The 13,550-nt window shown below is 44.1% G+C and overlaps 1 protein-coding gene across 7 annotated transcripts in view; it reads right to left on the bottom strand.

Annotated features, from left to right (window-relative positions):
* Positions 1 to 1,153: 1,153 nt before the first annotated feature.
* The window catches only part of TUBGCP5 (tubulin gamma complex component 5), a 31,993-nt gene continuing 19,596 nt past the window's right edge, over positions 1,154 to 13,550 (bottom strand). The window contains exons 16-23 of one of the 7 annotated variants that reach the window (XM_019753217.3): positions 12,891 to 13,073; positions 7,301 to 7,385; positions 7,083 to 7,203; positions 6,412 to 6,590; positions 5,226 to 5,351; positions 4,521 to 4,609; positions 2,881 to 2,981; positions 1,154 to 1,531 (exon numbers count right to left, since the gene is read on the bottom strand). In XM_019753217.3, coding sequence (XP_019608776.2) covers positions 1,485 to 1,531; positions 2,881 to 2,981; positions 4,521 to 4,609; positions 5,226 to 5,351; positions 6,412 to 6,590; positions 7,083 to 7,203; positions 7,301 to 7,385; positions 12,891 to 13,073 — 931 coding nt within the window. In that variant the 3' untranslated portion in view covers positions 1,154 to 1,484. Of the gene's footprint in view, positions 1,532 to 2,880; positions 2,982 to 4,491; positions 4,610 to 5,225; positions 5,352 to 6,411; positions 6,591 to 7,082; positions 7,204 to 7,300; positions 7,386 to 12,890; positions 13,074 to 13,550 lie in introns of those variants that run through there. The other 6 variants (XM_074317260.2, XR_012491051.2, XM_088789306.1 and 3 more) reach the window with 6 other exon arrangements.

Genomic DNA, 13,550 nt, shown 5'->3' with positions numbered 1-13,550 from the left:
AGATCGGAAGGACCTCGCATCTCTTACACCTGGTAGGTTACACTGAAGAGTCTTCTGGTGACCTGGAAGTAGCCATGCATCCGAAGGCCTCCTCAGTCCATTTCTTCCAAAGCCCAGAGCCGGGCTGGCTCCCAGGAGGGGCTGTCTGCTTGCAGATGGTGCCTGCGCGGCCGGGTAAGTACTATCAGGTCTGAGGGCCAAGGAGCCCTGGTGCTCAGCTCTGAGGCTATTTGGGGTTCAGTGGTTATAAAAAATAAGTAGCAAATATAGTGCTGAGTCATAATTGCTAGAGACCTTCAAAAATTATACAAAGAAAATGGAAAAACTGAATGGTAAGCACAATTTTAGCTGACAAATATTGCTCAGAAATGGCAAATAATAGTATGTACCAACAGTTGGCCCTATGTAAGTTGGCTTTTACATTTACTGATACTGGTTGAAGCTACTTTCCATTTTGGAACTTCCCAGGCATATAAAAATACATTTTTCAGGGCCGGCCCGGTGGCTCAGGCGGTTAGAGCTCCGTGCTCCTAACTCCGAAGGCTGCCGGTTTGATTCCCACATGGGCCAGTGGGCTCTCAACCACAAGGTTGCCAGCTCAACTCCTTGAGTCCCACAAGGGATGGTGGACTGCGCCCCCTGCAACTAAGATTGAACACGGCACCTTGAGCTGAGTTGCCGCTGAGCTCCTGGATGGCTCAGTTAGTTGGAGCACGTCCTCTCAAACACAAGGTTGCCCAGTTCGATTCCTCAACTCCCGCAAGGGATGGTGGGCAGCACCCCCTGCAACTAAAATTGAACACGGCATCTTGAGCTGAGCTCCCGGATGGCTCAGTTGGTTGGAGCGCGTCCTCTCAAACACAAAGTTGCCGGTTCGACTCCCGCAAGGGATGGTGGGCTGTGCCCCCTGCAACTAGAAACGGCAACTGGACCTGGAGCTGAGCTGCACCCTCCACAACTAAGACTGAAAGGACAACAACTTGACTTGGAGAAAAGGCCTGGAAGTACACACTGTTCCCCAATAAAGTCATTTTCCCTTTCCCTAATAAAAAAAAAAATACATTTTTCAGACAGCTAAATCTAAGAACCTTCAGGGAAGACAGCATGGAAAACTAGCTATAGAAAATTTCTGTGACCGAGCAAAAGGAAAACATTTAAGGTGTTTTAACTTATTTTTAATATTAATAATTAATTTTCCAAAATGACACAGCTCACAGGTAAAGGTACAATACTGCAAATCCAGAGCTTACAGTAGGAAATATAAATAGCCTATATACACTTTGCACGGTTGACACAATGTTATACACATAAACCTACATAATATCCAATGAGCTTCAGAGAAAACACCTGCAAACCCACTTGTCTAGACAGTAGACAAGTTTTAAAAATGAACCAAAATAAAACGATTCCCACTTCCCAGATTCATGCCGTGGAAATGCACGTGTGTGAAGACTGAGTCTGGGTCTTTATGACACGGAAGATACTTAGCTTTGCTCCATTCCGGCCATGAGTGACAGGGCTAGAGATTCCACTGTGGGAAGAATAAAAGTAAGGTAAAAAGAATAGGTATAAATATTTGAAAATGTCTGAATAAGGCTTTAATAAATTCAAAACTTTAGAGTATTTAAAGATATTTTCTATTTCTAATTAAAATACTGAATACTTTAATGTATAATAAAGATGACAATCCTCATCAAGTACAAACAGAAAATGTATGATTGATTTCTATTTCAGATCACCTGAATTTTGAAAAAAAAATATCTGGGCATTTCACTGAGCCAATCACATTCGTTCCACATGTCCTAACACCCGGAGTCCATTCATAACAAATGCTATGTCCTAACCTACAACTGGAAACTACCTATGTAACTGTCACCCAGTTCCACAGGTGAGTGCCACAGTGTTTCCTCTAACCCATTTCCTACACGGTATTTAAGAATGTTCAGCTCTTCTTAATGAGCATATCACAAGTTGAATAAGCAGAAATAGGGAGGAGGTTACCCGCATAGTTTTCCCCAAAAGATGCACAGAGAGATTCTACTTAACCCTTGTTTCTGCAGATTAAACAGCTCTCTGATCCTGTGACTCACCCCACAGACTTCTGCCTGCTCACAATGTTTGTCAGGAAGCCTTGGGCATTTTTGCTTTTTTTTCTTTAAATTAGTTCATTGGGGTGACAACTGTTAGTAAAGTTACATAAATTTCAGGTGTATAATTCTATAATACATTATCTATATCTCACATTGTGTGTTCACCACCCAGAGTCAGTTCTCTTTCCATTACCATATGTTAGACCCTGTTTCCCTTGGGTGTTTTAAAACTGCTAAAAGAGGGGTGGCAAGTTGGCTGAGTTGGTTAGAGCGTAGTGCTCATAACACCCAGGTCGCCAGTTTGATTCCCACATGGGCCAGTGAACAGTGCCCTCCACAACTAGATTGAAAACAACGACTTGACTTGGAGCTGATGGGTCCTGGAAAAACACGACTATTCCCCAATAAAAAAAATTAAAACAAAAACAACAAAAAAAACCCGAAATCCCCTATCTTTTTAAAAGGAATAGTTACAAAGGCTACCCATGATAGGAAAGCGAGACTGAAATCTATTCTGCCTCTGCTTTATTTACTAATAGTTTTAGAAACCCATGAATGTAACAAATGATATACTAGAAAGCAGTCTTTAGTCTCAGTGTTTCACATTTGATATTCACTGGCCCCGTAGTAATTCTGAAAAGACAATTCAAAGCATGGCAAAACGGCTGAGAGAGTTTGCAGGTGTGAAATGGTGAAAAGTCTAGTTCATAAGATCAGTACTGAAACAACGGCATACAGCCTTAGCACAATAAAATGTAAGTGCAGGAACACTGTAACGTGGTGTACTCACGGTGGGGAAAGGATCCTCTACAGACGGCTTTGTTTAAAATGGTTACAAGAAACATATGGCAGTTTTTAAAATCAGACTCCATTTTCTCTATAGATTCCAACCTAGGAAAGAAAGTACATTTCAATTCAAGTCAGTGTATAAGGAGTTAATAGGTAGGCCATGAGATATCTTTGGAGTAATTGCAAATGTACCTCAATTTAATTATTTAGAATCCTAATTACAAAGACTGTAAAATAAAAATTTTCCTGCTCTACTTTAAAATAAAACTAGGACATTGTCTGAAGGAGTGTCACTATGATACGCAACCGCTGAGTTCTAGAGTTACGGTGGCTATAAGTAAGACATATAACCCTCAGTCTAAAAATGATTTAAAAGCTTTTCATTATGGGAAATCTGAAGGAGAGAACCACCCGTGGACTTCCACGCACCCACCCAGACAGACCGATGTCACCCCAGCCCCACATTTGCAGAAGCAAATTTGAGACCTCACAGCATTTCAGTCATATTTTGGTGTGTTTAAACATAGACTCCTTTTATAACACAGCTATAATACCATTTGCTTAAAAATACTTCACGATTTTTCAGTATCATCAAATAACTAATCAGTGTTCAAATTTCACATTGCTTTCCAGTTTTTCACTTTTTTGCTGTAACTATGAACCAGGATCGATTAATTTCCATCAACTGCAATGTTGATCTAGTTCTAAATCCTCTCCTCCTCATCTAGTGTGATGTCCAGCGAGTGCGCTGGCCAGTAAACACAAACCAGGACGGGTCATCGCTGGGGTCTGCTGAAGTGGCGTGATGGGCACCTGGGGTACCTTCTGCTGTTTTTAAATCGTTATCTAGTCCTGTGTATATTTTAAAGGCATCCATAATAAAAATTTAACAAAACCTATGTAACAAAACATGAATGTAATCTAAGGGTATTTGCTTTCCTAATTAAATATATACTTCAGATTTTTCTCATTGTCTTGCCGCTCCTGAGAGAATTGCACAATTCCTGATGCTGCCTAGTTTCAATGAACAGATTCTTCAATGCTTCCTTAAGTAGAAGCAGTATGTGATGTGTCACCAAGATGACAAAAAGGTTCCCGGTGGCTCAGGCGGTAAGAGCTCCATGCTCCTAACTCCAAAGGCTGCTGGTTTGATTCCCACATGGGCCAGTGGACTCCCAACCACAAGGTTGCCAGTTCGGTTCCTCGAGTCCCGCAAGGGATGGTGGGCTCTGCCCCCTGCAACTAAGATTGAACACGGCACCTTGAGCTGAGCTGCCGCCAATCTCCCCAATGGCTCAGTTGGTTGGAGCCTGTCCTCTCAACCACAAGGTTGCCGGTTCGACGCCCGCAAGGGATGGTGGGCTGTGCTCCCTGCAACTACAAAACGGGCAACTGGACCTGGAGCTGAGCTGCGCCCTCCACAACTAAGACTGAAAGGACAACTTGAAGCTGAACAGCACCCTCCACAACTAAGACTGAAAGGACAACAACTTGACTTGGAAAAGAGGCCTGGAAGTACACACTGTCCCTTTCCCCAATAAAATCTTTTCAAAAAAAAGAAAAAAAAGGCTCCCAGAAAGCAGCCAGATAAAAGGGAGGCTGGGCCACTCACAGCACAGATTCTACAAGCCTCGTACTCACTGCCATGCCCCCAGGCCCGCCTGCCAGCCGTCCGCAAACATGAGAGCCAAGTTCAACACCTTCATGATGGCTTCTTTCACAAAGCTGACCTGCAGACAAAGCCATGGGCAGAACACAGGCGCTGTAACTATGCTTGGACAGTGACACCAAAACTTTTACCTAATACTATGTCAGAGAAAAAGCTCATCAGTGCAATGACTGCCTTCTGTGTGCAAGAAGGGTGCCAGGCTCTGAACAAAGTGCACTTGGAATTGGGCCCCACCTACTGCGCCGGGGACACAGGTGGTGTCAGCAGCACAGTCCAACAGAGAAAACCACCATTTCCTGGGACGGCCATTCAAACCCACCAGTGACAGGGGCACGTAATGCCAAAGGCTGTAATGTGACTTAATCCCACACGTTCACACTGAGGTGGACACACTTCCTAACTGAAGCCCTATTATTCCAGAACTCCAGATAAAATTTTCCAACTGAATCCAAGTGCTGTGCAGACAGGACAGGATGGCAATACCGTTCTCATCTGCTTCTCTTAGACATAATTTCTGGTAATATGGCACAAATTTGTAACCTCATCTGATCTGATCTTTTCTTACAGAATAGTCTACAGAACAGAAGCTTGGTAAGGATAAAACTCCAAAGCAGAGAGACAACCTCCGTCGGACAGTTTCATTCCTGCCTCAGGGGCCAAGTCTGCAGGTGACGTACCTTTTCTCTCAGCAGACATCGATCATGGATGGTTGACAGATACCTATAGTGAATTTTAATCAATTGATCTAAATCCTTGGCTTCCTGGATTTGATGCTGAAACTCCAGTCCTGTACTGTGAAGAATCTTGGAAGAGAAAGATGAAAAATTCAGTCAGATTTCTTCGAGACCTTGTGTACCAACCTCTTCTGCTCCTCCCAAGTTCTGCCTTCGATAATTACATCTGCAAAGTTTATAAAGTACTGCTCTTTAAAGGCTGGCATTATCCTGGAATGGTGACGAGGCCCGTCTCTCAGGACACCCACTTGCACAGTTAACAAATGCACACTCTGGACTTAGAGCATTCCTGGTGGGCAGGGGCAGTACGTATATCATACCACACAGAAAACGCACTGACTGTCATTTAAATCATCAGGTAAATTGAATTTACATGTTTTTGTCAGTTCTTGAAAGGAAGCATAAATGTACTTCAAATAGAGAACAAATTAAGCAAAAACTTGAAACTCCTACCATCTACTCTCAACAATTAGTGGCTTACGTGGCCCTCTGAAGGCCCCAGATGCAGGCAGGGGAAGCAGACAGCAGTCTGCCTCAGGCACGAGGTCCAAAATACAGGCCTCAAGGGCTCACTTCATCTAAACTGGGTTTTGGAACTTATATGCCAGATGCACTATACATGTTTTGGGCAACCACTTCAAACGCCAAGTGAGTACTGTCTTCCAGTAATACTGCCACTGTTCACATAGCTGAACTGTTTCAGAACTTCCCCTAGAGCTGGTTTTAAGATGTGTTAAGAAAAATGTATTTGTAATGAGTTACTTCTTGTTTTCAAGAAAAAGTATGTAATCTGGCCCCCTCTTCCTCCTCACAGCCCACACCAGCTTGACAGATCTGGGCTGCTGCTGGGGACCACTGTCACCGCTGACAAAATTGAAAGGACCATGTGCCACGTTCTGAAGGCAACTCCAGAGCAAGAACGTGGCTATGCCTGCCCTGGGGTTGGGGACAGGAGGGCAGCGGTCTCTGGGCCCATGTGCCCTGGCATGTTCAAAACACCTGCCCGCCACACTGCCATGCTGTCTCGTGAACAAACTTTCACATCTATAGTCTGTAAGGATTGTGTGGACGCTTCTGTGACTATGGCTCTGCCACAAGGCGCCAGGACCGAGGTGGAAGATATACAGACCCTGGTCATGATGTAGTTGTGTAAGCTGTTCACGAAGTGCATGAGTTTCACTCTTAAGAGGAACAGACGATGAGTCTGCTGTGTCACTGGTTTCTTCTGTGGGCCAGACTGAGCAGCCGCGTCCTGTTCACACAAAAGTCCTTCTTTAAGCTGTGGTTTCTTAGCAGTACCAGTCAGTTCTGTAAAAGATCAACGAGCAGAGTGGATGGGGAGCGCTCACACCTGACCCCAGCACTGCATGGGCGGGCCCTCCGTCTGGTGCTCACCAGCCCAGCAAAGGGCACCTGCCAGATGCGCACCAGCAACCATACCTCCAGTGTCTCTGGAAGGTAAGCTCGTGAAAAATTCCCCGCATCACCTTGGTTATTGCTGCCATCAAAAATGTAAACGCCAAGTCCCATTAACTTGGTACTACACATTTTCATGGAATCTAAGAATTGTTAAAATCTTAATTGCTAAATTTGTAACCAAGTTATTGTATTTCAGATTAACTGTACATACACCTTCCTGGTATCTCATTCAGGAAAGTTAATTCTGACGTCTGTAAAAATGCTGCGATAAATACATGTCATTTGGCACTTGTGTAGACATAAAAAAATGACTCAAGAACACCAATCTCTTTTTGAGGGCTAAAATTAAATTATGATTTAGCTGTTAAAAACACATCTTACCACCAAATAGTAAAACATCCAGACTATACTTTGCCCACTTTATTTGCAATAAAAGAAGGAACACCTGATTATAAATTTTCTGACATTCCAAACTTATAACAATGTCCACAGGCCATGGAACCTATGAAAACAAAAAACAGAAAATTAGAATAGGAAGTAACCCATTACTTGCACGTTTTAACAGAAACAATGTTCTTACAAAGAGTATCAGCACCCACCTTGTAGCTCAGGGTCAGACCATCTAGGATATGAACAGGGAGTTTCTTCTTAGCTGTGTCGACATTTTCAAAAGATATCGATAGACTAGATTAAAAAAATTTCAGTTTTAGTTTGTGGGAAAAAATGCTCATGCAAAAATGCTCTCAAAAACAAACCACTATTATTTTAACATTGATTTACATCTATATTCCACACAGGAAACTGTATTTCATAAAAAGGCTCTAAATAGTCCAATAAAGGCATCTTTTCCAGCATACGTTCCAGAACAGGAATTTGGTTTTAGAAATAAGAGAGGAAAAGTTTTCAAATAATGGGTTTAGCTACCGTGTTTCCCTGAAAATACGACCTAACCGGAAAATAATTCCTAAAATGATTATTTTATTTTTTATTTTTAATGTTAGAGATCTTCTCACTTTAATAAACAGAGATTTTTCTGCATTTTTTTTAACAGGACTTTATTGGAGAACAGTGTGTATTTCCAGGACTTTATTGGGGAACAGTATGTTTTTCCCAGGACCCATCAGCTCCAAGTCAAGTTGTTGTCCTTTCAATCTTAGTTGTGGAGGGTGCAGCTCAGCTCCAAGTCTAGTCGCCATTGTTCAATCTTAGCTGCAGGGGGTGCAGCCCATCATCCCTTGCGGGAGTCAAACTGGCAACCTTGGTGTTAAGAGCATGCGCTCTAACCAACTGAGCCTTCCAGCCGTCCAGGAGCTCAGCGGCAGCTCAGGTCAAGGTGCCGTATTCAATATTAGTTGCAGGGGGCGCAGCCCACCATCCCTTGAGGGAGTCGAACCGGCAACCTTGTGGTTGAGAGCATGTGCGCCAATCGATTGAGCCATCCAGCTACCCAGAAGCTCAGCGGCAGCTCATTGACTTCATTCTAGTTGTGGAGGGCGCAGCTCGCTGGCCCTCGTGGGAATCGAACTGGCAGCCCTGTTGCCCAGAGCTTGCACTCTAACCAACTGAGCCACCTGTCCACCTCCGCTAGCATGATTTTTAATAAGACATCCCCTGAAAATATAGCCCTACCGTGTTTCCCTGAAAATAAGACTGGGTCTTAGATTAAGTTTAGCTCCAAAAGACACATTAGGGCTTATTTTCAGGGGATGTCTTATTAAAAATCATGCTAGGACTTATTTTCCAGCTAGGTCTTATTTTCGGGAAAACAGTATAAAAAAGAGAAACTTAACAACTGTAGTCTGTTAGGAAAAAAGATGAAGTCAGGGAAGAGGACGCAACTTTAATGGGTGGGGCACTTAATTCTGGTAAAATTCAGGCAATCGGCTCAGACGGGCGTCCCTCTGCTGAGGGAGGTAAGGGGACTGCTCTCCTGGCCCCAGGAGTGTGCAGGTGACAAGAACAAGTCTGCTTCCAACGTGAAGGTGTCACTCGCACTGCTGTCCCCACTCTCCTACCGCTGGTTTGAATGGGCCTCTCAATAGAAGGCCAGCACCTGACAGCGCACGGAACTGGTCCTGTGCCCAGCACGCCAGGGGCTCCTAAGTGTCCTCACCTCACGTGACCCTCAGGGCAGTCATGCCAGTGGACTGCGCCATCATGTAACTGACCATGGCTGCAGAGGCCCTGAGTGACCTTGGGAGGTTCGTGGGAGACAGAGGCAGAGTGATTCACCACCAGAGAGGTAAAGGGCGGCCTGTGATTTATGAATTAGCTAATTCATTTCATGTCACAGGACTAATCAGAATTTTGTTAGCTTGTAAGTCTGTTACATGAGCGTCAGCTAAGTATTTAATAAACACCCACTGAATACCTAATTTGTCAGGTGCCAAGCCAAGCAGATGATAGATCCCTTCTCCCCTCGAGGCTCACACCACAGAGCAAACATGCAGAGTCACCTCCTATCACCCAGGGGACGCAGAGCTTTGTAGGAGAGCAGACCACTGCCAGGCGGTGCAAATGGGAGAGCACGTCACTGGAGGACGTAGGCCTGTGAACACTCCTACAGTGGGGGAACCAGAAGTGTTCCAGACCCGACATGTAAGCTGTGGAAGGGGAGAGAGATGATGTCTACATGTTTACGTGTACAAGGCAGGCGCTGGGAACACGGGCCACAGTGAGAAGCGTTCCCTCACGAGCAGCTCAGCCTGTCTGCTCTGAGGCCACGAGGAGCCTGAGTGTGAGTGCCGCAGGGAGCTGCTGGTTCACTGCAGTCACGCTGGTGGCTGCTGACTGCGCGAGGCTCAGCGGAAGGGACAGAAGCTCAGACACAGCTGGCTGGGAGGCATCAGAGGACCTTTCGATGGAGCACCGAGGTAAGGCAGAGCTGACCAACCAGGGGTGTGTGGGGGCGAGGACAGGGTGGTCCTGGATGAACCACAGACCGCCTTCGGGCACCAGGAGAACCATGCTGCCGACCAGACACAAAGGGATGAGAAACATGAGCTCCGTATTGGGTGCATGACTGACATTTGAGCAGTCACGGGGCTAATGTCACTGACTCCCAGGGGGCACTGCATCCACCAGTGGGGAATGGAGTGCCCCAGGCATGAGTGCTGAGCAGGAAGCTGCTTGCCAGGGGCAGGTGGAGGGCAAGGGGCAGCCTTGGCACTGGTGCTGGAACCCACTCAGTGACTCTTGGCAGGGACTTTGGGAGCCTGAGAGCAGACACACACTCAGAGCACCTAGACGCCATAGCAGAAAGGGTCCCGACGGTGGCTCATTTGTCCTGAGTTAGTCTACAAATGAATGAACCTCAATAAAAATACCATCAAGGTTTTTGTTTTGGTGGAGCCAGTCAAGCTGATGAGAAAGTACATTTGGAAAAATAAATAAGCTAAAATAGCCAGGAAAACCCTATTGAAACAGAATGCTACTGGCACATGTGAAAAATCTAGGAAGAGACCCAAATGCATGACTTAAGTGCATATAAAAATTTAAAGATCAAGGGTTCTCAAATAAATGGGAAAAAGATAAATCTCTTTTTTTAAAAGAAATAAGTGATGGGAACCAACCAGTCATTTGGAAAAAGATAATTGGATCTATTTCTCATGGGTTTTACCTGGATAAGTTCCAAATGGATCAACATCTGAATATAAAAAAAAATCCATTCAAGCATTAGAACAAAAGATGAGTGAATTTGTTTATAACCCAAGAGGGAGTAAAACTTTATGACTCAAAATCCCAAATAAAAGACTGATACAAAACTAAAAAACATCCGCATGTCAAAACAGTAACAAAAAATCGTTATACCATAAGCAGAAATAAAAAGACAAGTGTCAAATTGGGAAATCAAAATCAAAAACTTCTAAAAACGGAGAGGATAAGGACCGCCGACCTGATACTGACAGAAACAGTGTCAGAAGACATGGGCAGCTCTCACTAGAAGAAACATAAAACTTAGCGTTTGGATAGATGCCTAAGCTCACTCGTAATTAGGAAAATGGGAATGAAAACTACACTGAGATACCATTTCTCACCATCAGACTGGCCACCGTGCGGAGAGTCTGTGGGGAACGCTCCTACACACTGCTGATGGGATGAGAAGGATGCAGCTTTCGTGAAAAGCAACTTGGGGACAGCTGGCAGAATTACACACGTTTACCCTTCCACCCAGCAAGCCCATTCTAGAAACATACTTCCAAGTTACACTGGCAAAAATACGAAGTGGAATGTGTAAGACCAGTCCCTATATACGTGCATAGCAAAAGATCAGAAGCCCAAATGTCCACCAACAGAACAAGCGGGAAGGGCCTGCAGACAGAGGGTCTGGGATGCGTCACTGACGTAAGAAAAAGGAAGCAGGCTTGGAGAGGGTGCACTGTGTGCTGTCTCTTGTGTGACGTGTGAGCAGGAAAAGGCACATGTTTTTGGTTTCAATAAACACAGGAGGATAAAATAAAATCTACTAACAATGGTCACCTACAGGGAAGGAAAATACGGGCAAGGACGGATACGGATAGAGGCCAGATTTCTCTAGAAGTACCTCTGTGCCAATGATTTCAACTTGAGAAACATAGTTGTTTTACCTAATTAAAAAACAAAACTGAATCAAGGTGGGGGAAAAGCAAATCCTAAAAGCAGAAAATAAAACAAACCAACCTGACCCTGTATCAAATTGGTGGTGAAAGCACAGGGAGAGTTATTCCAAGTGACCTTGTACTGTGAGATTGTGACAACTTGAAAGTACAGGAAAACAATCATACACGTTTTAAACTCTCAGTGGGCTTGTTGCTGTTGTCACTTTGGGATCATTACTGTTTATTGAGAACCAAATCCAGACGTGTTATGTTAATGTGCTGGGAAGCATTCAAAGGAAGAGATGAAAGGAAGTCAGAATTGGACCCTGTGAACTCTAATATACACTGGAAATATGAATATGAGCTTATGGTTCATTTTTCTCTTCCTACAGATTTCCTAGCTCAGAGAGCCCAGAGAGCCCAGAGGCAGTGACAACCCAGGACCCACGAATACTCTGGCACCCAGATGGAGGGCTTTTTAAGCCACCAAACAACCAGGACGTGTGCTGGTGGGAGAGGTGCTCTAGCCTGGAGCAGGAGGTACACAGGACCAGCCTGGACATCAGTCCCAACGGTAAGGTGCTCTCCTGTGTCACTGGGGTCCAGTGAAAGGCTTCCCTCTGGGTCAAAATGGGACAGTATGAGCAACAAAAAAGTAATTAACAGACTGAGACATTAAAACTAACAAAATCCATGAGTTTCTACTGATATTGAAAAACAACCTTTCTGGGGGTTGCTGGGCACTAATCTCTTATTATGAAAAGAATGTAACAGTTACCCTGCTTTGGCCCACCACATAATTGATGAAAATTCTGCTTTTATGGAAGAATCAAAGGTAATGAAAGAATGCATACAAATAAAAGGAATTATTTTATCTCCTACTCGGCAGTACGCACTCAGCAATGACAACATGGACGAACTATTATCACTATTACTTTTGAAGGGCCGCGGAGGTAAATGAGAAAGATAGCCGAGAAGGACCTGGGACAGGAAGGACCAGCAAGCAGGGTGCAGGGTGTCTGCTTTACAAAGCTCTGGGGGCACCGACCCACAGACCTGGTCCAGCTGCTCAGCGGGCAGCTGATAGGCAGCAAAGGGCTGCTTAGCAACACGGCCAGGGATAAGCCAACGTACAGATTGGAAGCTCACAACTTTGCCCATTCAGTGGTGGAATCTATTTCCCACTCCTGACTCAGTCTGACCAACAGCAGCACATGGGGAAGTGAGGGCCTGCAGGCCTGGAGCTCAGGCTGCCTCAGTACACCACCTCCTGAGACCACCACACATGAGGCTAGTGAAGCTGGCTGGAGGCGAGGCCACTGGAGCAGGGAGGTGCCACAGCTGATGGCTGGCACGGATTCCAGTCAAGTGAGGGAGGCCATCAGGGCCTGACTGGTTGCTCGGTCCCATCTCAGCGTGTCCTTCCGCTTAGTGGGCAAGTCACTTAGCTACCTGCTGACTCAGTTTTCTAATATGTAAAATAACATTAGTAAAATTCATAGGGTTACTGTGAAGATTAAATGAGATAATGTACATAAAAATGCAAAGAAGAGTTCATGGAACATGGATTACTATGTAATATTTAAAATGAAAGGTGCCTCCCATATTTTACCGTGAACTATCTTCAGGATAACGTTGTCCTACTGCTTCTTGGAGCTGAACGTTAAGAAAAGACACATTTTGCCAGGTTTCCTTTTCTCTTATTTTATCAAAAATTGAGGTGTAGAAGTCATACATGGTATCTCCACCTTCCATTAAAAAAAAATTTCTCATGGCCTGTAAGTACTCCACCAACCTGAATGGAGAGAAAATAAGCAACATGAGACAGGATTCTGTATCAGTACCAGGTTTTGCTACCAATTTCAGTGACACAGTTTACACTCTACATTTACTAAAATCACAAATACTAACACCTCTCAAATACTTCGTTAAAAATAAAAACAGTGTATGTTTCACTTTAATAATCAGAAAGAAGTTATTTTTTTCAAAATGTAGAAAATTGGGCAGTCACAAAAGTGTAAGAAAAAGTTAATGCAGATGCTAACCATTCTTAACCATTTGAGGTATTTCTTTGCAGTCTTTCTTTTTCTGCATATTTAAAAAATATATGGTTCTCACCATATTATATATCCCACTTTTTAAGTTTTAAGAACATTTTACATTATTTAAAACTGCATAAACACAATTTGTATGAACTTCATGAAGTTCACACGTGACACAGATAGGCCATGTTCATGGATATGTCATAATTCAAAGAACTAGTCAAGCACTA

This window comes from Rhinolophus sinicus, chromosome 13, assembly GCF_057876585.1.
Source record: "Rhinolophus sinicus isolate RSI-liver-muscle chromosome 13, RSI-T2T, whole genome shotgun sequence".
In the NCBI taxonomy this organism is placed as follows: Eukaryota; Metazoa; Chordata; class Mammalia; order Chiroptera; family Rhinolophidae; genus Rhinolophus; species Rhinolophus sinicus.
Note: the sequence above shows the minus strand (reverse complement) of the source record. Positions and strands in the feature narration are given on the sequence as shown.